This window comes from Triticum aestivum, chromosome 7B (assembly GCF_018294505.1).
Source record: "Triticum aestivum cultivar Chinese Spring chromosome 7B, IWGSC CS RefSeq v2.1, whole genome shotgun sequence".
In the NCBI taxonomy this organism is placed as follows: Eukaryota; Viridiplantae; Streptophyta; class Magnoliopsida; order Poales; family Poaceae; genus Triticum; species Triticum aestivum.
The window spans coordinates 486,515,288-486,541,404 of NC_057813.1; the positions used below are offsets into that span (position 1 = coordinate 486,515,288).

The 26,117-nt window shown below is 46.5% G+C and overlaps 2 protein-coding genes across 2 annotated transcripts; both read left to right on the forward strand.

The window, feature by feature from the left end:
• Positions 1–10,892: 10,892 nt before the first annotated feature.
• On the forward strand, positions 10,893–12,118 carry LOC123155918 (uncharacterized). The gene is made up of 2 exons (XM_044574071.1): positions 10,893–11,122; positions 11,218–12,118. The coding sequence occupies exons 1-2, from the start codon at positions 10,948–10,950 to the stop codon at positions 11,784–11,786; spliced, it is 744 nt and encodes a 247-aa protein (XP_044430006.1). The 5' UTR covers positions 10,893–10,947; the 3' UTR covers positions 11,787–12,118.
• Positions 12,119–14,728: 2,610 nt separating this feature from the next.
• Positions 14,729–16,825, forward strand: LOC123159614 (uncharacterized). Its single transcript, XM_044577430.1, has 3 exons — positions 14,729–15,118; positions 15,513–16,363; positions 16,476–16,825. Exons 2-3 carry the CDS (start codon positions 15,534–15,536, stop codon positions 16,498–16,500), a joined length of 855 nt encoding a protein of 284 aa, XP_044433365.1. The 5' UTR covers positions 14,729–15,118; positions 15,513–15,533; the 3' UTR covers positions 16,501–16,825.
• The last annotated feature ends 9,292 nt before the right edge of the window (positions 16,826–26,117 follow it).

The window sequence follows — 26,117 nt, forward strand, 5'->3', positions numbered from 1 at the left end:
GCGAAAGAACGGCTTGGCTGGCGGTCCGAGGGTGGCGCCTGCGAGCCGCCCAGGAGAGCTGCGACGACCGGGGTCTCTGGCGCCACGTAGTGGGCGAGGAAGAGGTCGCGCAGCTCCTCCCAGGAGGCCATGGAAGAAGCCGGCAGGTTGAGAAACCATGCGCGTGAGACACCAGTAAGGGCCAAGGGAAGCAAGTAGGCCATGACCTTGTCGTCGCCCTCGGCCTTGAGGACGGCCTCCTCATACACCGACAGGAAAACACTCGGGCCTGTCGCACCGTCGTAGTGCGGCGGCATCTCTGGCTTGAACTTGTGCGGCCACTGCACCTGCCACAAGGCGGGGGCCAAGGCTCGGAGCCCCTGGCCCCAGCACTGGCGCCAGTCGCCGAAGCCGAAAGCGCGATGTTCACCATGAGGGCGAAGCGTGGTGTTGGTGGAGCGCGGGTCGATGGAAGGAAGAGCTCCGTCGCACCCCTACCTGGCGTGCCAAATGTCGAATATCGGGTTCCGGCAAAACCCTTAAGGTTCAAACACTGGGGTGCGCACGAAGATTTCCCCCTGCCGTATCTCGCTCTCAGCCTCGCCTCGATCCCTAAGCTTAGATCGATGAACTCACAACACAAGAGACACAAGATTTATACAGGTTCGGGCCAGCGTTGTGGTGTAATACCCTACTCCTATGTGGTGGTGGTGGATTGCCTCTTGGGCTGATGATGATGAACAGTACAAGGGAAGAACAGCCTCGCGAGGAGAGGTGTTCTTGTGTTTGGTGGGTTGCTTGGGGAGGAAGTTGGTCCGTCCCTTCTACTGTGGTGGCTAGCCCTATTTATAGAGGCCCTGGTCCTCTTCCCAAATATTGAGCGTGAAGGGATCTAACAACGACCATTTTGAAAGGGGGCAGCTAGTACAAGCTATCCTGACTAAAGGTGGTCTCCACCTGTCAAAGGCGCTGGTGATGACGTCGTCTTGGGCTCCACGATGACCTCCGTCCTGCCGTCCTGCTGGTCTTGGTCTTGTTGCACCGATATGGAAACATTTGCCTGATGCCTCGGTACTCCGCACCTATGCTTTCCCCCTTGGGGCCAAAGGGGAAACAAGGACATTGCGCGCGCTGGCGCCTGCCTGGCATTCGTCGTCATGGCTTGCATAATGGGAACCTCGCAAGGTACCCTTTGCCTTGATCTCTGTGCCCCCTCGCGAGCCTGCCTGGTGAGGCCGCCCCTGAGAAGGCCTTGTGTCGTCCGCCCCGTGAGGCTTGGCCCCTCACGAGGGTCTTGAGTGTTTGTTGATGAAAACGGGCCGTACTGGGCCACTGGTAAAGCCACGCCGCGGACCGCAGGCAGGCAAGTCTGGGGACCCCCGTTCCCAGAACGCCGACATCACTGTCTACAAAGCTCGACTTGTCGCAAAAGGTTTTTGACAAGTTCAAGGGGTTGACTATGATGAGACTTTCTCACCCGTAGGGATGCTTAAGTCTGTCCGAATCATGTTAGCAATTGGCACATTTTATGATTATGAAATCTGGCAAATGGACGTCAAAACTGCATTCCTTAATGGGTTTCTTAAAGAAGAGTTGTATATGATAGAATTAGAAGGTTTTGTTGATCCTAAAGGCCCTAACAAAGTGTGCAAGCTCCAGTGATCCATCTATGGAGTGGTGCAAGCATCTCGGAGTTGGAATACGCTTTGATGAGGTGATCAAAGCATATGGTTTTATACAGACTTAAGGTGAAGCTTGTATTTACAAGAAAGTGAGTAGGAGCTCGTAGCATTTCTGATATTATATGTGGATGACATATTACTGATTGGAAATGATATAGAATTTTTCGATAGCATAAAGGATACTTGAATAGGAATAGATCAAGATCTATAGGGATAGATCAAGACGCTTAATAGGACTTTCACAAAGCACATACCTTGACAAATTTTTGAAGAAGTCCAAATGAATCAGTCAAAGAAAGGGTTCTTGCCTGTGTTGCAAGGTGTGAAGTTAAGTAAGACTCAAAGCCCGACCACGGCAGAAGATAGACAGAGAATGGAAGTAATTCCCTATTCCTCAGCCATAGGTTCTATTATGTATGTCATGATGTGTACCAGACCTGATATGTGCCTTGACATAAGTTTGACAGGGAGGTACCGAAGTGATCGAGGAGTGGATCACTGGACAGCGGTCAAGAATATCCTGAAGTACCTGAAGATGACTAAGGAAATGTTTCTCGGTTATGGAGGTGATAAAGAGTTCGTCATAAAGGGTTACATCGATGCAAGCTTTGACACCAATCCGGATGACTCTGAGTCTCAATCTGGATACATATTGAACGTGGGAGCAGTTAGCTGGAGTAGCTCCATGCAGAGCATTGTAGACATAGAAATTTGCAAAGTACACACAGATCTGAATATCGCAGACCCGTTGACTAAAACCTCTCTCACAAGCAAAACATGATCACACCTTAGAACTAATTGGGTGTTAATCACATGGCGACGTGAACTAGATTATTGACTCTAGTGCAAGTGGGAAACTGTTGGAAATATGCCCTAGAGGCAATAATAAAATGGTTATTATTATATTTCCTTAATCATGATAAAGTTTTGTTATTCATGCTAGAATTGTATTGACTGGAAACTTAAATACATGTATGGACACATAAACAAATACCGTGTCCCTAATGAGCCTCTACTAGACTAGCTCGTTGATCAAAAGATGGTTAAGGTTTCCTAACCATAGACATGTGTTGTCACTTGATAACGGGATCACATCATTAATGGACAAGACCCATCCATTAGCTTAGCATATGATCGTTCAGTTTATTGTGCTACTTCTTTCTTAATGTCAAATTCATATTCCTTCGATCATGAGATCATGCAACTCCCAAATACCGGAGGAATACCTTGTGTGCTATCAAATGTCTGTGCTACCAAATGTCACAACATAACTGAGTGATCATAAAGATGCTCTACAGGTATCTCCGAAGGTGTCTGTTAAGTTGGCGTGAATCGAGATTGGGATTTGTCACTCCATATGACGAAGAGGTATCTCTGGGCCTCTCGGTAATATAGCATCACAAGAAGCTTCTAAGCAAAGTGACTAAGGAGTTAGTTATGAAATGATGTATTACAGAACGAGTAAAGAGACTTGCCGCTAATGAGATTGAACTAGGTATGGAGATACCGAAGATCGAATCTAGAGGAAGTATCATACCGATGGACAAAGGGAACTACGTATGTTGTCATAAAGGTTCCACCAATAAAGATCTTCATAGAATATGTGGGAACCAATATGGACATCCAGGCCCCACTATTGGTTATTGACCAGAGAAGCATCTCGGTCATGTCTACATCATTCTTGAGCCCGTAGGGTCCGCACGCTTAACGTTCGTTGCTGATATAGTATTATATGAGTTATGTGAATTGGTGACTGAATGTTGTTCGGAGTCTCGGATGAGATCACAAACATGACGAGGAACTCCGGAATGGACCAGAGGTAAAGATTGATATATATATATATATATATATATATATATAGGATGATACTATTTAGTGTCCAGTAAGGTTTCATAATGCACCGAGTATTTATAGGATCACGGAAGGGGTTCCGGGAAGGCAACAAGAGTTATTGGGCCTAAATGGGCCAAGGGGAAGGAGCACACCAGCCCATAAGGGGGTTGGCGCGCCCCATCCTGGCCGTCGGCCCTAGGGGAAGGAAAGAGGAGGGACCAGCCCCCTCCTGCCTTTCTCAACGAAAGGGAGAAAGAAGGGGAGGCGCCATAAGGCAGCCAACCCCCTTTCCTCCCCCCCCCCCCCACACACGCGCCAAGAAGGAAGAAAGGGGCGCGCCTAGCGCAGGCGCCCTATAGGTTGGCTGCCGGCCTCCTTGGGGTGCGCCTAGGCAGCCTCCCCCTCCCCTCCACCTATATGTACATGAGGAGGGAGAGGGGTATAAGGGCATATTTCTTCCTAAGTGGTTTTGGTGATTGATGACAATGCATTTGCGGAGTAATCATGTGCATTGAACATTTCAGATATCTCATGTCTAGGAACAGACGATTCGTTGCCCTCGGAGATTTAAGTGAAGACGGTGTAGTCTCTTTCGTCTCGGTTTTGGTGTACTTGAGTCGTAGGAGACACTGTACTATCAAGAGGGGGTCCGCATTGGAAAGGCTAGGGTGGAATCAATACGTACACTTCATATTTGCACCCCCAGCTCATTCCTCTCATTGGAATCTGCCATTTCATCAAAAGTGGAGGTTCTGAGGGGCCAGCGGTAGTACCGCCCGGAGCGGCAGTACCGCTGTTCCACAGCAGTAGTACCGCTTGGGTGCATGGGCGGCAGTGTCGTCCTTGTTTGGCACTGCTACCGCCTCGATTCGAGGATGCTCTCCTCGTGTCGGGTTGTGCGGCAGTAGTAGCAGCAGTAGCAGCGGTAGTACCACCCATGGGCGGTAGTACCGCTGTTACCACCGCTACTAGTGCCGCCCAAACCCCCGCTCTCCCTCCCGTTCCCCTTCTGAGGCCTCTACTCTCAGTCTCCGCGGTAGTACCGCTAGGGGTCCTGGTAGTACCGCTGGCACCGGCGGTAGTACCGCCCCACTGAGCAGTAGTACCGCTGTGTGCAGGCTGAAGTGGGGGTAACGGTTGGATTGTTTCCCCCACTATAAAAGGAGGTCTTCTTCCCCAAGTTGACTTACCTCTTTTCCCCAAGCTCTATTGTTGCTCCAAAGCTCATTTTCGCCCAATCTCTCTCCCTAGCCAATCAAACTTGTTGACTCTTTAGGGATTGGTTGAGAAGGCCCCGATCTACACTTCCACCAAGAGAAATTTGATTCCCCCACTAATCCCTTGCGGATCTTGTTACTCTTGGGTGTTTGAGCACCCTAGACGGTTGAGGTCACCTCGGATCCATATTCCATTGTGGTGAAGCTCCGTGGTTTCGTTGGGAGCCTCCAATTCGATTGTGGAGAGAGCCCCAACCTTGTTTGTAAAGTTTCGGTTGCCGCCTTCAAGGGCACCAATAGTGGAATCACGGCATCTCGCATTGTGTGAGGGTGTGAGGAGAATACGGTGGCCCTAGTAGCTTCTTGGGGAGCATTGTGCCTCCACATCGCTCCAACAGAGACGTACTTCCTCTCAAAGGGAAGGAACTTCGGTAACACATCCTCGTCTCCACCGGCTCCGCTATTGGTTACTTCTTACCTTTACTTGTGCTTGCTTATTTTGTGTTGTTTCCCTAGCTTGCTAGTTTGCTTGTTGTTGTTGCATCATATAGGTTGTTCACCTAGTTGCACATCTAGACAACCTACTTTGATGCTAAGTTTATTTTGGTCAAGAAAAGCTAAAAATTGTTAGTTGCCTATTCACCCCCCCCCCCCCTCTAGTCAATCGTATCGATCCTTCAAGGGGCAAGACACACCATGAGTCCCCAAGCCGTGTGAGGCGCCCCGTCTCCCTCTAGTTCTAGTTCCTCCTCCGTTCATGTCCGTTGTGCTTGGCGAAGCCCTGCGGATAGTTTCACCACCACCGTCACCACACCGTCGTGATGCCGGAACTCATCTACTACTTTGCCTCTCTTGCTGGATCGAGAAGGCAAGGACGTCATCTAGCTGAACGTGTGCTGAACACGGAGGTGCCGTATGTTTGGTACTTGATCGAGACGAATCGTGAAGGTATGCGACTACATCAACCGCGTTGATAAACAATTCCGTTAGTGATCTACAAGGGTATGTAGATGCTCTCCCCCTCTTGTAGATATGCATCTCCATAGATATATCTTGCGTGTGCGTAGGTTTTTTTGTTTCCCATGCAATGTTCCCCAACAATATTCCCCTTACGTCACAGGGCACACCAAAAATACTTTTCCGCCATACCAAGCTTCTGTTCTCGTGAGATCCCATCTTGTGACCTTTTCCAGCACTCTGCCGGAGGGGGATTCGATCACGGTGGGCCTCTTTACACCAACCTTCTTGCCCTTCTGATGATGTGTCAGTAGTTTACCACAGACCTATGGGTCCATAGCTAGTATCTAGATGGCTTCTTCTCTCTCTTTGATCTTCAATACAATGTTCTCCTCGATGTTCTTGGAGATCTATTCGGTGTAATCTTCTTTTGCGGTGCGTTTGTTGAGATCTGATGAATTGTGGATTTATGATCAGATTATTTATGAATATTTTTTGAGTCTTCTCTCAGCTCTTTTATGCATGATTAAGATAGCTTTGTATTTCTCTCTGATCTATCGATTTGGTTTGGTCAACTAGATTGGTTTTTCTTGCAATGGGGGAGGTGCTTTGTGATGGATTCAATCTTGCGGTGTCCTCATCCAGTGACAGTAGGGTAGCGAGGCACATATTTGTATTCTTGCCATTAAGGATAAAAAATTGGGGGTTTTACCATATTCATTGGATCTATCCCTCTACATCATGTCATCTTGCTTAAGGTGTTACTCCGTTCTTGTTAACTTAATTCACTAGATGCATGCTCGATAGCGGTCGATGTGTAGAGTAATAATAGTAGATACAGGCAGGAGTCGGCCTACTTGTCACGGAAGTGATGCCTATATTCATGATCATTACCTTAGATATCGTCATAATTTTCCACTTTTCTATCAATTGCTCACCAGTAATTTGTTCACCCACCATATGTGTTCTTTCAAGAGAGAAGCCTCTAGTGAAAACTAAGGCCCCCGAGTCTATTTCTCATTACATATTTTCAGATCTATAAAATAAAAAAACCCAAAAATACCTTGTTGTAATTTATATTTACCTTATTTTTCCTTTTACTTATCTTTTACTCAGTCTGTTCCTTTTTGTAAGGTGTATTATTTTGGGCACATTGACCAAGGCGCACAATTATAGAGGGGTTAGGACAAAAGTACCCTTGGCAAATTTCTTGGTTAGTGGCAAGTAAATCAGTGATTCCAGGAAAGTAAGATATACATGCAATCGTGAGAGACATAGTTTCCTTCTTTTGATACAGGGAGAGATATAAGAAATCAGGATAAAGATACTTCCCTGTTTTTGGAGGGATAAAAAGGGAATTAAGAGGATTTCGAAGAAATACACCTTACATTGTGGAATTTCATCAAAAAAACAAATACACCTTATATAAAGGAACGGAGGGAGTATATCTATCTCTATTAGATCTTACTCTCGTTTGTGACTATGAAGGGATTGACAACCCCTTTTTCGCGTTGAGTGCAAGTGTTCGTTAGTTTGTGCAGGTGCATCTATTGGGGACTTTCTTGTACCTCCTTGATACCATGGTTCTTAACTAAGGTAAATACTTATCTCTACTTTGCTGCATCACTCTTTCCTCTTCAAGGAAAAAATCAATGCAAGCTCAAGAAGTAGCAATGAGCTACCATCGCCGCCTCAAATTGAGCCCGACGACCGCAGACGCCACAATGAAGAGCCTCTCCACCACCACCATGGCGAAAGGAGCCCGCGGCAGCGGCGGCGAGGAGCACATGGGAGTGGAGGTTGGTGCGGCAGCGGTCTCGCCCCCAGTGCTGCGTAGGTGCGACACGGGGTGGGGGAGGAGGTGAAATCAACGAGCCTCAGTTTTCACTTTTGAGACTGACATTGCATGCCATCTATCCTGACTGGCAATACGATGATGAACACTAGGTCGAGGTTTTTTTTCGAGAGTACGCAACCATAGCTTTATAGAGGAAGAAAATATCAAGTTTTGAATTTTGAGTTCTTAGGCTGACAACTACATGCAACGCATCGATTGACACTAAGGCGCTAAGAGCATCTACAGCCACAGAGGACAAATACCTCTTAAACGCCCGTAGACGCGTCCGCAGGCACTGATCGAGAATTCCTCAAATAGCGTCGTCCACATCTGTGTATCTCATATCTGATCCCCTATATTCATACTAAACCATGCAATGTCGATCAAACCACGTAGATCAGCAAACATACATAGGCAAGCACATTACTTTCACCAAAAGATCAGATGTTCAAACGACCACTAAAGTTCACATGAACGACAAACAACTTTAAACTATATCTAAAACTTGTAATTAAAGTAAAGAAAAGAGGATCTTCACCACTTTCGGGCTGGCCCCTTTCCCGTCCGGTCGCAGGCGCAGCTGTAGCCGTCGGCGGCTGATGGTGGATCGTCCGAGTCGTCGGACGAGGAACCGTCGTCGTTGTTGTTATCGGAGGAGGAGGAGACGATGATGAGACCCTTGAGGCATCGGACGACCCGGTGCTACTGCCGCTTGAGCTTCGCCAGCCGAGCCGCCTCTGTTATATTCTCCCTGGCCTCACGCTCAGACTACTCGATAGCTAGTCGGAGAGCCTTCACATTCTTCCAGCGGAGCCACCGAGCGTATGTCTCCACCGTTGTAGGCGACCGGCGGTAGACCCACGCGAGGAGCCCTTTGTCCTCATTGGGCTCCACGGGTAACCCGAGGTGTTGGCGGACAGTGCTCTCCGTCGTGTCCCTCTCCCTTGCCCACTGCCTCTCGTGGCGGGCGGTGCGCGCCTCTGACTCTGGCGTGCCTATTCGGGCTGGCGGGGTGGGCACAAGCACCCAGCGCTGCCCGCGTGGCGGAGTAGCAGACGGCGGGGCCAGGGGACGGCATGTGGGAGGCATGGACTGTGTAGCCCGCGTATCACCAAGACCGGGCCGGGAGGAGCCAGCGCTGGTTTCCTCGCTGCGGCGGCGGGGGAGAGTCGAGGTCGATTCGGAACTTCTACCTGTGTTCACCTTGGACCTCTCGAGGGCACTGCGGAGGGCTAGGCCTCGTCAGAGTCGAAGAAGGAGCGGTTTCCTGCGCTCGACATGGTTGCAACAGTCACCGGAGTGGTTGGAGTGGATTGAATCAGAGAAATCAGAGGGAAGAAGAAGAGACGGATCGAGAGTGGAGTGAGCTAGGGTTTCTGGATTGGAGATATTTGTTGGGACGGAGTGGGGTCAGGGTGGGCCGGACCAACATGGCAGGCATGCCTGGGTGCCCCATATCCACCCCATATTTGGGCTGGATACGAGGGGCGCTGGACAGCTCGGGCGTTTGAGGGGTGTTTGAGGCGCCCGGCTGGGTCAGAAAAACGTGACCGGGTGGGCTGTCCGGGCGTTTGAGATTGATTTGAGGCGTCCAACTATAGATGCTCTAAGGTGTCCAATATTACTTCAGCTTTGACCTTTCAGACTATCGATATTTAGATGTGATACATGGTAATATCTTGCAAAAAAAGCATGGTAACCCTGAATTCGTGGTTCCATCCCCATCCAATGCCGAACCAATTGCTACAAAATACGGTAAAATGGTTTTGAAATCTGAAGATTAGTTGTGACTTTTTTCTTTTGTGAATACATAAAGCTTGCGTATCATTTCATTGATAGAAGGAGTTAGAATGAGTACAACAGATTGTACAACACATGACACATACGCAAGAGGCATGAACATGATACATGAAACAAAGAGACATGAGATACTCAACCCAAATATGAAACACAGCTAAACTCTCCGACCAAAGAAACAAGCCAACCAACAACTACGACTGACATCTCCAAAAACAGCTCAGAGGACACCGCGAGCAAACAAAACAAAATGTGATACAGGGCACGGTAAAAGCTATATGAGTTGTAACATCCCAAAATTGGGACCTTTTAAAATATTTCTTGAATTAATACACTTAACCAATTTAGGATCAAATTTGATAAGTGATTTAGGATCGTCTAGACTTGTACATGGGTCAATATAATTTTCTTGGGTGGGAAATCGTTTAAATTAGTTCTTTGAATTTTCCTAAGCTCATTTAATATTTACTAGGAGCCTTCTGAAAAGATCAAACCCAAAAAACTAAAGAGAAAACTCAAAACACAGTGCCGCCTAGACCCAATTCATCGGCGGCATGCTTTAGGACCAGTCCACCCGCGGGCATTAATAGTGGCGAGAGGAGAGGGGCGAGGGCCACAGGATGATGGCAGTGTGATGGGGATGTGTTGCCATTAGGTGGCGACGACAAGGGGGACAAGTTGCACAGGGGCGAGGGCCACAGGATTGCTGCTGGATCTGCGGCCGGTCGGCCGGATCTGGGGAAGCCTCGAGCTGTGTTTCCGGCACCTCGGACGGACCAGGGGAAACAGGGATATCCCACGCTGGTGGATCCGGTCCGGAGCTTGCGCTCGCAGCTGGTGATGGCGGAGGAGACGTCGCCATTAAGGCAGGTGGGTGGCCGTCGCGGCCGGAGCGGCCAGCGGCACGGGGGGAGGGAGGCACGCGGTGGGGGGGGGGGTGGCTACCCCACTCAGATTGATTGTCAAGCTCACGAGTAGCTGATTACCACGCATGCAGCATGGAAGGTGGGGGTGACGGGGTACGTGGAGCGGGGGAAGGTGCTGCGGGAGGTACGGCGCCGGAGCGGGAAGAAGGCGGAGTTCTGGCCGAGCGGCGGTACGCCGCTGCGCTTCACGTCTCTGGGGGGCTGCTTCGGCGGCGGTGGCGGCGAGCCCTACCGCGACACCTACAGCTACCACCGACACGGCTACGGTGATGGTGGTAGGAAATTGTAATATCATATTATGATATGATATCATAGACGCATCGAACCAGAAAAGTTGATCATACTCGAACTTCGTATTGAGAATTTACGGCTAATGAATATGATACTATGCATGTAATTTGAATATACTCCATCCGTCTCAAAAAGCTTGTCTGTTAGATACATACGGTATCAACAAATCTAAGACTAGCTTTTTGGGACAGAGGTAATACTACATAGAGTAGTGTCATGTAGATGATACTATGGAATGCTAGTGGTGTGAACGCACACGCATCTTCTATTTTTGTTATTTATTTTCTTTTCTTTGATGGTCGGTACGACACTTCTAATGTTAAATGCATAAATACCCCCACAAGCGGCTCGACGGGAGGCAGCCATTGCAGATCTTCTTCCTTGTGACAGAACCACTTATCGACTGTCCTTTGCCTTAGCTAGTGAGAATGGCACTTGCTCCACGCTCGTCTCTGGCTCTGCGCTCCCTGCTGCTGCTCATGTCGAACAGGAAGCCACATCGGAGCTGTTTCTTCTCCTCCTCCTCCTCCTCTGCTGCCGCCGCCGCTCCTCCAGGAACATGCACTCCGACTGCTCTTGCCGTTCAGCCTCCAGCCGATCCAGGTAACTTAGCTTCTACCCCTCTCCATGGTGACACTTCTACAGTAGCTATTATCGATATCTGCTAATTGTTACAACTGCTCTTCATGGCGCTGCAGTTCCGCTGTCAGGTTCGAGTCGTCACCTGTCGGTTGCCCCGGAAGAACGAGTTATTCATCCATTTCCATGTAGTAGCACACCTAAAATCCCAATCCACAAGCTTTCTCATCCCACCCTCCAAGATCCTAAGCACACTGAACTTGAACCCCTCACCGAAAAGCCTTCGACGTGCACCGCCCCAGAAAATCTTACACGCCTACTTCCTGAGGATTCATGCAACACACTTCAGCCTCCGACCCACAAACCTTTGCCCAAGAAACATCCTACTCATAAACTTTCCCATGATCCTGGTCACGGAGTTGCTCTGGGCTCACGCAGACGCAGCTCTTCGCACGACCAACCTAGGAATAGGATGCATAAACCTGCAGCCGACACGCCTTCAGCGCACACCCTGAAAGATCCTGAACACCCGAATCAAGATGGTTCATGTAGCACACTTCCACCTGTAACTTACAAGCCTTCGAAGAAAACACATCCTAACCACAAAGTTTGTGAAGATCCTGATCAGCCTGGGCTGCGAAGCACTCCCAAGGACGATCCACCACGCTCAATTCCTGACCGAAGATAGATGAAACTGACGAGTCTTCCACGCACACCCTGGAAGATCCTAAACACCCGGTTACTGATTGTTCATGTAGCCGCACACTTCAGCCGGCCGTCGGCAAGCATTCGCTAGGCATTCTCAAGATACTGATCACCCGGTCACAACTCCGGAGGATTCACCTTCAACAATGCAGTGAGCAGGCCTTCATCAGGCACCCTCCTCTGCACAAGTCGTCCTCTTCCGGAAGAATAATTGAATAAACTTAAATTATCTGTTACTGCTGCCGTGTTACCACTGGGGCCATGTAATCTCCATGCTGTCATATCGAGTGATCTTCGAATCAACTTTATCAAATAATAAAGGTGTACGTTAGTTTTTTGTTTTGAAAGGAAGGGCTCATTTTTTTTAAATAATACATTTTTTTATTAATTTTCATAAATATTACGCTGGGTAAATTTTTTTCAAAAATAATACACCGTCGGCCCGCTGCAGGCCGACTGGGCCTAGTCGGCCCACAGCAGGCCGATTGGATTCCAGTCGGCCTACAGCTGGCCAACTGGCCCCTGTCGGCCCACTGTGGACTGATTGGGTCCTGTCGGCCCACTGTGGGCTGACTGGAGCTAATTGGCCCGCTGTGGGCTAATTGTTTTTGCAAAAAAATAGGCATAAACAATATATGTTTAAAAAAATGTTAATCATGTAATTAAAAAATGTTAAACGTGTATAATTTTTTTTCCTGATGTATACAAAAAATGTACAATATATATGCAAAAATGTTGACATAAAAAGTATGTTTTAAAAAGTGTTAATCATGTATTTAAAAATTGTTAAATGTGTGTATAAAAAATGCTCCTTATTTATACAAAAAATATAGAATGTGTATGAAAAAAAGTTGATACCAAAAAATTATGTTGGTGAGTTGGTGACAAAAAATAAATCAAGGTTGGGAAAAAAATATGATTGGTTGCTCTTTTTTGTATGGAACTGGAACATTTTTTTCAAACATATTTTTTTGGTGTCAACTTTTTTTCATACACATTCTATATTATTTTTATAGATAAGGAACATTTTTTATACACACATTTAACAATTTTTAATCATGTATTTGAATAAATGTCAACTTTTCAAACATAATTTTTTGGTATCAACTTTTTTTCATACACATTCTATATTTTTTGTATAAATAAGGAACATTTTTATACACACATTTAACAATTTTTAAATACATGCTTAACACTTTTCAAAACATATTTTTATGTCAACATCTTTGCATATATATTGTACATTTTTTGTATACATCAGGAACATTTTTTATACATGTTTAACATTTTTTAATTACATGATTAACATTTTTTAAACATATATTTTTATGCCAATTAGCTCCAGTCGGCCCACAGTGGGCCGACAGGACGCAATCAGCCCACAGTGGGCCGACAGGGGCCAGTCGGCCAGCTGTAGGCCGACTGGAATCCAATCGGCCTGCTGTGGGCCGACTAGGCCCAGTCGGCCTGCAGCGGGCCGACGGTGTATTATTTTTGAAATTTTTTTATCCAGCGTAATATTTATGAAAATTAATAAAAAAATGTATTATTTAAAAAAAATAGCAAAGGAAGGTGTATGCTGTTTGTCTTGATATCTTACGTGGAACTTACCAGCTTTCTTGTGCGGAGGAACGGGTAAAAAAATCCTTACACACATTAGGCATTTTATTTGTATTGCCGCTTCTCTTTTTAGTCATACTAGGAAACATGACCATGCGTTGCAAGGGGAGAAAAAAAATCATGTGTTGCAGGGCTCAAGTCTCGTGTTGGAGACACTGTCGTGGTTTAGCCCACAGGTGTGTGGCATAGTCAAGTGGTCGGAGAGCCGAAGTCCTTCATGAGGTTTTCAAAGAATAGAGAAAGTAGAAACTTATCCATAAATAAAATAATTTGGAAGACCAAATCGCAAACAATACTAAATGAAAAGGTGCTACCTGCCCATGTCTTTCACGTGTACTTCGTCCGCAGAGTGACTGCTACTAACGCTACATATGGACAACGATGTGTCGTTGACGCGTCGCGCGTCGACTGTGTTTTGTTTTCTTGGCCGCTTGTTGGGGATTGGTGTCGTGGGGTCTAGCGCGTCCTTTCAGTGTTTGTCTAGATGCAAAGCCTGCACAAAAATGCGCCCGGTTTGGGTCCGACGGACATGAGCCGAACGCTTTTTGGGTTTGCTCTTGGTCGTGGATCATCTTCATTTTGCTTCAAACGAACACAGAAGGACCAAATAGAGTCACCCGTTGGCCTTATTGCATGGTTTTTTTTTTTTTGAGTCGTACGGGAAAAACTCCCCACCGCTTGTGATTATTATCTCAAAAACCGAGGGGACGCCAGAAACACAAGATTTTACCGGGGCAGCTTCACAGGCAGATTGCGACACGTCCAGGGCGGCTGAGCAGCAAGGACCGTCTCGACCGTTCCGGCGCAGGCCGATGACCAACAGCAGCCCAAACGGAGGAGCTCTAGGCACACCCAGAAAATAGGTGGTCACCGTTATATAATAAACGTCTCCGTTTTAGCGTCGATGATTTATTATACATTTTTATGAAGCAGGATCAGCAATGTTTGGAGATAATTTATATTCGTTGGACATGCGTGCGTAGGTTCGGACAAAATATAGTACACGTCCGCATACTCGTGGAGGAAGTAACTGTTGGAAATAATGCATCGGTTCAGAGAATTCCAAGTCTGATGCTTTGGGCATATCCTGTCACGTAACAAACTGAAACTTCATGCACACACGTTGCTGGCCGTTCGGCAAGCTGCAACTCCTTCCCGAGTCCTCTGCTAGGACGTGAGCATTATCCTGTTGTTCCTCCCGATTCTCCTGGTTCCAACGAGTGCACCGCGCTTCGCTCGGCAAGACGTTTCATTGAAACGTTGCTTGTTGGAATGCTTCCTTCCTGATCTCTATAAATGGTAGAGAGCATCGGGACAAATACACAACACATCTTCATCTCCTTCCTCACATATCACAAGTGCTGAGCCGCCGTCGGAACGAAGCCTGCCGTGCTGTTCGTCGTGCAACGGCAGCCCGGCGAGCGGTGTCTCCGTGACTCCGGCCGCATCCTTCGACCCTGCACGGGGGCGGTCTAGAGTTTTCTGGGCAGCGTCCGCGCGACCGCTCCTTCGACGTCCTCGACATCATCATCTCCGGCGAGGGCTGCTTCGTCGACGTCCTCGACAACATCGTCTCCGGCGACCGCTGCTTCCTCGACGTCCTCGTCGACATCGTCTCCGCCACCGCTGCTTCCTCTACGAGATCGTCTCCAACAAACTCCATCCACGAACACCAAGTGCACCGACGTCTAGACTGTAAGTTGCATTTGATCATTATTAGTACAAGATAAATCTGTCCATGCTCTAGCCGATTCTCCATCAGGTTTATCTAGTGCTTTAGACTGTCTTTTTGTTCCTGCTGCTAGTGTTTTCAGCCATGTCGTGTGTGTTCGGTAGATTCAGTATCTTTATGTTAATTTGTCTATATTGCTACTTTGCCGTCACTAGTATTGTAGATGGTTCTCGCTGGTTTCGTGATGTTTTCCTTTGCATGCTAATTATACAAGGATGGGTGCTATCAATCTGCTCCTGTGTGAATCTATATTGCATGCTTATGAAGAAAACCATTTGCCTGTTTAACCTGCTCTTGTACGTACTAGGTAAAGGAATTAAATTAATGACAAATTATGTATTGTGTCCAACAATCCAGAAAACTCTAGATCAATTTGTCATGGATGCTCATGTTGCGGAACTGATGAAACCTGAAAAGTTTGCCGGTGACAACTTCAAGAGATGGCAGTCCAAGGTGCGTCACTACCTCCTGTCCAAGGGCCTGTGGTGGATTATCCCACAGGTTAGGCCGCTGACTCGTCAGCAGGTAATGGACTTTGAGTTAGCAAACGACACTGTTGTGGCTGTCATCTTGTCGCTCCTTGAGAACCAGCTCTATGATGTATACCATGGGTACACCTCTGCAATAGAGCTTTGGGATGCGCTGGATCGCAAGTACGCGGTCTCTGACGCAGGGCGATGGATTTATGTGGTTGAACAGTACCACGATTTCCGCATGGTGGACGGCGTCTCCGTCGTCAAGCAAGCTCATGATCTTACATCGATTGTGAGTGAGTTGGCTCAGTTTGATGTGAACGTCAATGCCAAGTTTGTGGTGGGGGGCATCATTGCCAAACTCCCTCCTTCATGGAGAGATTTTGCCACCACGCTTAAGCACAAGAGGGAGGCAATGAGGGTTGATGACCTGATTGCTCACCTTGATGTGGAAGAGAAGGCACGTGCTAAAGACACACCTTCCATGGCAAATGACGGCACCTCAAACGCCAACTTTGTGCAGAAATCTGGTGCTAAGTACAAGGGCAAACAACAGAATCCAAAGGCCAAGAATACAACCAACTTTAAGAAGAAGAAGGAATGCATAATCTGCTATGTGTGTGGTGAGCCTGGCCACAAGGCCAATAAATGCCACAACAGGAAGGGCAAGAAGGGTGGGCAGCAGAACGGACAGAACACTGTCAACGTGGTTGTTAGCGAGCCTAGTACTGCGGGGTATGATTCGAACCCTGCTGTTTTAATGGCGTGTCAATCCGCTGAATGGCTGGTTGACACGGGAGCTAACATTCATGTATGTGCTGACCTTAATTTATTTTCCTCTTGTCAGGCTACAAGCGGTTCCCCCATCTTGATGGGAAATGGCTCAGGTGCTGCTGTTCTGGGAGTAGGGAAGGTTGACCTGAAGTTTACATCAGGAAAAATCATTACCTTAAAGAACGTGCAGTATGTGCCCTCAATAAATAGGAACCTGATTAGTGGCTCTCTTTTATGCCGAGATGGCTTCAAATTAGTTTTTGAGTCGAATAAAGTTGTTATTTCCAAATTTGGTTTATTTATAGGGAAAGGCTATGAGTGTGGAGGCTTGTTCCGCACATCTTTGTTGGATGCTGAGAATAAATTTGTTCACAACACTATTAGTGTTCTTAATTCAAATAAAGATGCATCCATTTGGCATTCCAGATTATGTCATGTTAATCTTGGTAGTATTTCCCGCATGAGCAGCCTCAATTTAATTCCTAAATTTTCCGTAGTCAGAGGTTCTAGGTGCCAGATATGTGTGCAAGCAAAGCAACCTCGGAAGCCTTCTTTGGCGGTCGAGGAAAGAAGTACGGCACCACTAGAACTAGTTCATTCCGATCTCTGTGAGATGGGTGGAGTGCTGACTAAAGCAGGGAAAAGATACTTTTTATCTTTTATTGATGACGCAACTAGATTTTGCTACCTGTACTTACTTAAAACTAAAGATGAAGCATTGAACTATTTTAAAATCTACAAGGCAGAGGTCGAGAACCAATTAAATGGAAGAATTAAACGTCTAAGGTCCGATCGAGGTGGAGAATATGTTTCAAGTGAATTTTCCCAATTTTGTGCGGAGCATGGAATAATCCATGAAGTGACACCGCCCTACTCGCCCCAATCGAACAGGGTTGCCGAAAGAAAGAACCGCACTCTAACGGACTTGGTGAATGTCATGTTAAATAGTGCAGGTATGTCTAAGGCATGGTGGGGTGAGGCTGTCTTGACCGCTTGTCATATCCTTAATCGGGTTCCCACTAAAAATAGTGAGGTGACTCCATATGAAGGATGGGGAAAAAGGAAACCTAATCTCTCGTATTTGCGCGCTTGGGGATGCTTGGCGAAAGTCAATATACCGATAACCAAGAAACGCAAACTCGGACCTAAGACGGTTGATTGTGTCTTTCTTGGTTATGCACATAATAGTGTTGCCTATAGATTTTTAGTAGTTAGATCCGATGTACCGGATGTGCCGGTAAACATGGTGACGGAATCTAAAGATGCTACATTTTTCGAGGACATATTTCCCATGAAGAATACAGGAGCATCATCTAGTCAAGCAAACTTTAATCCAACTCTGGAACTACCCACTCATGAAAATTGTGAACACACGCATGTGGAGAATGATAGTGAAGTGGCTCCACGAAGGAGTAAGAGACCAAGGATTGAAAAATCCTTTGGTGATGACTTCATTGTGTATCTCGTGGATGATGTGCCAAAGTCCATTTCAGAGGCATATGCATCTTCTGATGCAGAGTACTGGAAGGACGCAGTCCGTAGCGAGATGGATTCCATCATTGCAAATGGGACTTGGGAGATCACTGACCGTCCATTTGTTGCAAACCAATTGGATGTAAATGGATCTTTAAGAAAAAGCTTAGGCCCGACGGTACTATTGAAAAGTACAAGGCAAGGCTTGTGGCAAAGGGGTATACCCAAAAAGAAGGCGAGGATTTCTTTGACACTTACTCACCCGTTGCGAGATTAACCACTATCCGGGTGCTGTTGTCATTGGCTGCCTCATATGGTTTCCACATTCATCAAATGGACGTGAAGACGGCTTTCCTTAATGGCGAGCTAGATGAGGAGATCTATATGGAGCAGCCCGATGGTTTTGTAGTACCCGGACAAGAAGGCAAGGTGTGTAAGTTGATGAAATCTTTGTATGGCCTCAAGCAAGTGCCAAAGCAATGGCACGAGAAGTTTGAAAAAACCTTGACATCCGCAGGCTTTGTTGTAAATGAAGCCGATAAATGTGTTTACTACAGATTTGGTGGGGGTGAGGGTGTGATTTTATGCTTGTATGTTGATGATATACTCATCTTTGGAACAAGCATTGCTGTTGTAAAAGACTTAAAGTCATTTTTATCCTAGTGTTTTGACATGAAGGATTTGGGAGAGGCTGATGTAATTCTAAACATTAAATTGATCAAGGGTGAGAATGGGATTGCTCTTACGCAGTCTCATTATGTGGAGAAAGTCCTAACCCGCTTTGGGTTTATGGATTGCAAAGAGGCTCCCACACCTTATGACCCTAGTCTAAAGCTTAGAAAGCATGATGGACAAGGGAAGGATCAATTGAGATACTCCCAAATTATAGGATCTCTTATGTATCTGGCTAGTGCCACTAGACCCGACATCTCATATGCTGTTAGTAAATTAAGCCGGTATACTTCTAAACCGGGAAATGATCATTGGACAACACTTGAGCGTGTATTGAGATACTTGAAGGGAACCATGTCTTATGGGATTCACTATACTGGGTACCCAGCGGTACTTGAAGGGTATAGTGACTCTAACTGGATCTCAGACGCGGATGAGATCAAAGCCACAAGTGGATATTTATTCACCCTTGGTGGTGGTGCTGTCTCATGGAGATCTTGTAAACAAACTATTATAACAAGATCAACCATGGAGGCAGAATTAGTAGCACTTGACACGGCCACTGTTGAGGCGGAGTGGCTACGTGAGCTCTTAATGGATTTACCAGTAGGCGAGAAGCCTATTCCGGCTGTCCTCATGTACTGTGATAACCAAACAGTTCTCACAAAGGTTAAAAGTACAAAGGACAATATGAAATCCAGAAGGCATGTGAAACGATGCCTGAAATCCGTCAGAAAATTAAGAAACTCTGGAGTAATCGTTGTGGACTATGTCCACACCTCGAAAAATCTGGCGGATCCCTTTACTAAGGGTTTATCACGAAATGTGATTGAAAATGCATCAAGGGAAATGAGAATGAGACCCATGTGAGTTACACTGCAGCGGTAACCCATCCTATGTGATCGGAGATCCCGTGAAGTAGGTAATGGGAAAAACAAGTTGTCGGTGTAATTGGAGAGTGCAATTCTAAAACCCATTCCCGTTGGAGATGCGGTACTCTCATACTGTATGGTAGGATGACTTATGTCTTAATGTGCTTTGAGGTCCTTTACAAAGGCGAGGTACTGTCCTACGGGGTACACTCGAAAAGGCACACCTATATGAGCCTGACTATGAGGTCGTAGTCTATGAGACTTGGGAACTCTCTATAAAGCTCACGAATAAACACACGAGCATGACCGTTAAAGCTCCAACCAGAGGCCTAGTTCTTGGCGGCCCAGTATTAGCAAAGTCTTGAAGGGAAACTTAGTCGCAGAAAGCTAGCAATTCAAGGTCTCGTCCATTGTCTAGTTGCGAGTGAGTGAAACTCCAAGTTCTAGACGTTAGTTCAACCCGAAAAGGGACTATCGTTGAAAAGTTAATATATAAACAGCATTGTGGTATGATCTCTATTTCTTCTAGCTCTGGCACCTGACATTGGAATTGGTGGGGACTGTTGGAAATAATGCATCGGTTCAGAGAATTCCAAGTCTGATGCTTTGGGCATATCCTGTCACGTAACAAACTGAAACTTCATGCACACACGTTGCTGGCCGTTCGGCAAGCTGCAACTCCTTCCCGAGTCCTCTGCTAGGACGTGAGCATTATCCTGCTGTTCCTCCCGATTCTCCTGGTTCCAACGAGTGCACCGCGCTTCGCTCGGCAAGACGTTTCATTGAAACGTTGCTCGTTGGACTGCTTCCTTCCTGATCTCTATAAATGGTAGAGAGCATCGGGAGAAATACACAACACATCTTCATCTCCTTTCTCACATATCACAAGTGCTGAGCTGCCGTCGGAACGAAGCCGGCCGTGCTGTCCGTCGTGCAACGGCAGCCCGGCGAGCGGTGTCTCCGTGACTCCGGCCGCATCCTTCGACCCTGCACGGGGGCGGTCTAGAGTTTTCTGGGCAGCGTCCGCGCGACCGCTCCTTCGACGTCCTCGACATCATCATCTCCGGCGAGGGCTGCTTCGTCGACGTCCTCGACAACATCGTCTCCGGCGACCGCTGCTTCCTCGACGTCCTCGTCGACATCGTCTCCGCCACCGCTGCTTCCTCTACGAGATCGTCTCCGACAAACTCCATCCACGAACACCAAGTGCACCGACTCTAGACTGTAAGTTGCATTTGATCATTACTAGTATAAGATAAATCTGTCCATGCTCTAGCCGATTCTCCATCAGGTTTATCTAGTGCTTTAGACTGTCTTTTTGTTCCTGCTGCTAGTGTTTTCAGCCATGTCGTGTGTGTTCGGTAGATTCAGTATCTTTATGTTAATTTGTCTGTATTGCTACTCTGCCGTCACTAGTATTGTAGATGGTTCTCGCTGGTTTCGTGATGTTTTCCTTTGCATGCTAATTATACAAGGATGGGTGCTATCAATCTGCTCCTGTGTGAATCTATACTGCATGCTTATGAAGAAAACCATTTGTCTGTTTAACCTGCTCTTGTACGTACTAGGTAAAGGGATTAAATTAATGACAAATTATGTATTGTGTCCAACAGTAACGTGTTTGGAGAACAAAGGTATGAGAATATATGTACACGTCGGCGTACTCCTGAAGGAATCAGTTCTGCCTGTGCCACACGTCCATTGTGAACGCACTATGCAGCCTATCTTATCCTCGTTCTCGTTTCTACTGCCTCTTTCCCCCTTCTTCACAAAGCAAATCCATCTGCTCCAACCGCGCCGGGGAGCTCCTCTGCGCCCCGAGCAGCCTATCCTCTCTCTCAACTTTACCTTCTCCCCCTCCATCTTCTTCTCTCTCTAGGGGGCGCCGTCATGGACAACGCAACACCTAGTCTTGGATCTGGCCGCCTCCGGCCACTTCTCCGTCTCGAGCCTCCGCCACCGCCTCGCCTGATCTGCTCCGCCCCGCCACTGGATCCATGCTGGAGCAGCCGGATCCGCCGCCCAGATCGCCAAGCGCTGCCTCCTACCTCGCTTGCCATCGGGAGGATGACGACCGAGACGGGCGCTCTTTCGTCCGCAGCGTGGGCCACGCACCTGCCTCAGCCCAGCTCTCCGCCAAGCCATCTTCCATCTCTCTGCCCTGCTCAGAGCAGGAGGAGGATGACCGAGATGAGCGCCCGTTCGTCCGCCGCGTGCGCCACGCAGCTTCCACGCACCTGCCTCAGCCCAGCTCTCCGCCAAGCCGTCTTCCATCTCTCTGCCCTGCTCAGAGCAGGAGGAGGATGACGAGATGAGCGCCCGTTCGTCCGCCGCGTGCGCCACGCAGCTTCCTCGGCCTAGCTATCCACGAAGTCGTTGTCCATCTCTCTGCCCTGCTCTGCAGGCCACCCCCGCCGCTCTTGCCACAGGTCTTCAGGTAGTCATTGAGCTTCGGTTGGCCGCCGGTGTCTGTCTTTTTGGTTCCTTTCCCGCCTGTACCAGCTGTTTCTTTGTGTCTCTCTGCTCCCGAGGCGTGAGATGTGGCGGATCATGTCGATCTCGTACAGATTCGGCACGGCACGGCGGAGCGAGTCCGCGGAGCCGGGGGCGGGGGCGGGGGCGCGGCGGCAGAGAAAATCCTCGCGTTCCTGTAAGGCTTGTAGGAAACGTTTTTTTTTTCACTTATATGCTGGGCTACGGTGGACTGCGGGTCAATTCGGATAAACTTTAGGGTTTTATACGTCCTGTTTCCTTGGTTTGCACAAATATATGTCCACGGGACGAAACAAAGCGGAGCCAAACCAAGAATACCAATTCCCTTTATTTAATATATATATATATAATAAATAAATAAATAAAATATATATATACTTATATATAATATATATATTATATTATATATATATATTTTATATATATTATATTTATATATATATTATATTTATTTATATATATATCTATATAGATATAGATATAGATAATCGCTGATGACAGCCACATTATTCACGACAAACGTGATCAATCCCAGCCGTCCACGTTGTCTAGAGTAGAAACAGTGATCCATCCTCAACTCGGGCACCACGCATTCACGTCATCCAACATAGTACGGTGTAGCCGGACCAGAGCAAGTCCACACCCACCACAGGTATCGCCAGAGAAGTCCATCGCCCTGTTGCCACTGGGCATGGTAGTCATCGAGGCATTCTTGCCGTCCGAGGACCGGCCTAGATAAATTCTCTCGGTGAGAATTCCCGCAACTAAAACCAATAGAAAGGAAAACTGACACAAATTGTTTCGTTGGAAATCAGACACGTTCCAGATGGAATAGACCGGTCAGCTAATAGCTAGCTTTGTGCACCCGCAAAAAGAAAAAAGCTAGCGTTGTGGTACATTGCAACTTGCAAGCTAGCATACTGAAAAGCTGAATATATTCTGAAATCTGCATCCACGGGGGCAGATAAAACTCGCTAGCTAGCACAGCAACATATAATTATATTTTTTTGAGAGAATGCCAAAGGCATACCTTATTTTTACGGAAATGTTAACGCCCACACGTGTGGGCGTTTGCATCTCGCCCACACGCGTGGATCCGCGTCCGTTCGTGAGCGCACGAATCTTAGCATGTTTCTAGTGCCAAATAGGACTGGCCTGGTGTGTGGGCGTTCACCCGGTCGCCCACACGGTCGTTTCACCACACAGGAGGGACTGGGGTGTGTGCGTTCAGCAGTTCGCCCACACGCCACTTTGCACGCACACACAAGGGTTAGTGTGTGGGCATTTGCTATCTCGCCCACATGTCCGTCTCCTCTCCCAGACCCAAGCTGCTAGTTGCCATGTGTTTTGCAGTGCACATGGCAACTGCCCCTAGTGTGTTTTATAAGCAGGTGGCAACTCTCTTTGTACCCGAGTTGCCATGTGTTTTGCAGGGTACACGGCAACTTCCTAGTGTGCACGTAAGCAGATGGCAACTCTTTTTTACCGAGTTGTCATGTGTTTTTGCGTGCTACATGGCAACTTCCCTAACATGCACGTAAGCAGATGGCAACTTTTCTTTAACATGGCAACTGCCCTAGCATGCTTGTGAGCACATGACAACTCTCTTAACTGCCTAGTGTTAGTATGTAGCAACTCCTAAAATTATGAAATCATGGCAACTACATTAGATCAGACCATAAATGGCAACTGCAGATGAGCAACCATGGCAACTGCAGTTGAACGAACATGGCAATCGTAGTTCAGCAACGTGGCAACTGCAGTTAAACGAACATGGACGAGGGCGTGCGGTGACCGTCACGCGTGGCGTGCGGGACCAGGAGGTACGAGGCCTGACATACGGGCGTGTGGGCGTTATCAACTTCGCCCACACGCACGCGTGTGAGAGGGATCTGGAGAGAGAAATGTGTGGGCTGTTCCTATTATACATCACATGTATGTGTGTGGGCTTTTCCTATTATACATCACACAAAATGTGTGGACGGACTCCCTAACGCCCACACGTGTGACACTTATCGGCGTACAGAAGAAAGCAAGACATTCACAAGAAGATCGAAACGCAATGCGAGCAAGGCGTCGATCACACACCCACATCTACACCAACGAAAATACCAGAACCATACTCTCCGTAAACGATCTAAGCCACATGCTCCGGCCAACTTCCACTCGTCTATCTCCTCGACTATTCTGTTTAGGACTTGTGCTGGGTTCAATTGTTGTTGAATTCTCCCAAAGACTTGAGCATTCCATTGTTTCCATAACGGCCAAGCGGTGAGGTTGAATAAGGAGTCGAACCCTCGTCTGAATCTACTCTGCAAGGTGCTTCTTGCCGCCTCCCACCAGTGCACGAGAGTATCTTGTGGTGAAGGTATGCTGATGTCCGTCCTAAAGTGTAGAAAGATCAGATGTCACACCTCCCGTGCAAAGCCGCATTGAAACACAATGTGGTCCACCTTGTCCACGTCTTGCAAGCATGTGCAACATGTAGAAGTCTGGTTCTGTAGCCCATGTCGCCCACGTCGGTCGCTGGTCCAGACCCAGTATTGAGCAGCTAACCACGTGAATATTTTGCGCTTAAGAGGTGTCCAGCATTTCCGGATGAGGCTGGCCGGCTCGAAGTAGGTGAGGCCAAGAGACAGCCGCTTATAGGTCGATTTGGTCGTGTAGGCACCCGAGGCATCACTAGGCCAAGAGAAGATGTCTGGGCGGTCCTCCTCCCTCTGAACCAAAGACACGGCATGCTGCAGGATATACAGCTGCATCTGCATCGTGAAGCTCAAATCACCTGCTATGGCCAGCACCCAGCGATGGCTTCCTAGGGGTTGGAAAACCGACTAAGTTTTTTTACCGATGAGGGGAGGTACCGGTGGAGCATCAACCGTTGGAGAGCTTTTAGGGATCTGGGCCCTTGTTTTGTGTATAAAAGGATGAATTGAAATACATAGGAATACTTGTGGTTTTTTTGCTCTTGTCAGCTTTATGTCAGCAGAGAGAAAGGATGGAGAGAAGACCACCTGCATGCATATGATAAAATAATCTTTCTCCCCCATCAAAAGACTTTCATTTAATTTCATTGTGAAAATTTGGATGATAGATATTTTTTGAATCAAAACTTCATTTTTTGATATTTTATATATATTTGAATTCATAGTGAGAAGATCTTCAGAACAAGAGCAATTTTGGATACATTTGAACTAGTTTTAATTTCACTGATTTCAAAAAACGGATTTCACGCAATTCAAAACATATATTTCACTTATATAAAAAATCGCTAATTTCAAATGATTTCACTCATTTTAGATAATAGATTTCACTAATTTCAAAAGATCTCACTCATTTCAAAAATAATTCTCAGTCATTTGACATTCCAATGATTTGTTATCTTTCCATTACATTCAAAATCCAATTTCACTCAGTTCCAACAAATGATTTCCCTAAAATTTAAATAAGTTGAGTGAAATAACTTTCACATGTCGACAAATGTAAGTTTCACATTTTGTAAATAACAAATTTGACATCTTTTCACACACCGGAATAACATATTTTCACACTCAGTTCCACTCATTTGAAAAAACATATTTCACTCAAATTTTAACCAGATTTCACTCATTTGAAACAACCAATTTCACTTATTTCAAATGATTTCACTCATTTCAAAAAACATATTTCACTAATTTCAATGAAAAGTTACATTATAATTACACAAAAATATATCCAATTTCACTATGTTCAAAAAAAATGATTTCCATAAAATTCAAATAAGTTTCACTATATTTCACTATGTTCGATTTCACACAATGAATCATTCAATTTCATAGATTTGAAATCTCACATCTCATAGTTTTCTGGTACAATGTATTTGAATTAATCAATTTCACACAAACTGGTTTCAACAACTTAAGAAAACTATATTCAGAAAAGTGCTTTCAATTATTTTGAAAATTCAAATTTGAAATGAGTGAAATTAATATTTTGATATGATTGAAATAGTAAAAATTAAACTAGTTTAAATATATTCAAGATTGGTCTTATTCTAAAGATTTTATGTTCAGGAATTTGAATATATGAAAAAATTAAATCATAGAGCATTACTGTAAAAAATATTGGCCATCCAAATATGTAAACAAAAATAAAATGCATGGATCTGTTTGGAAGAGGGAGAGGGGAGAGACATTGCATGCATACGTACATCCCACTGCAAAAAG

Excerpts from the sequence above, each read along its gene's own strand:
- LOC123155918 (XM_044574071.1), top strand. The coding sequence starts at position 10,948 with ATGGCACTTGCTCCACGCTCGTCTCTGGCTCTGCGCTCCCTGCTGCTG. Across the intron at positions 11,123-11,217 it reads TCAGCCTCCAGCCGATCCAG|TTCCGCTGTCAGGTTCGAGT; the intron begins GTAACTTAGCTT and ends ATGGCGCTGCAG.
- LOC123159614 (XM_044577430.1), top strand. The coding sequence starts at position 15,534 with ATGGATGCTCATGTTGCGGAACTGATGAAACCTGAAAAGTTTGCCGGT. Across the intron at positions 16,364-16,475 it reads AGCGAGCCTAGTACTGCGGG|GCTACAAGCGGTTCCCCCAT; the intron begins GTATGATTCGAA and ends TCCTCTTGTCAG.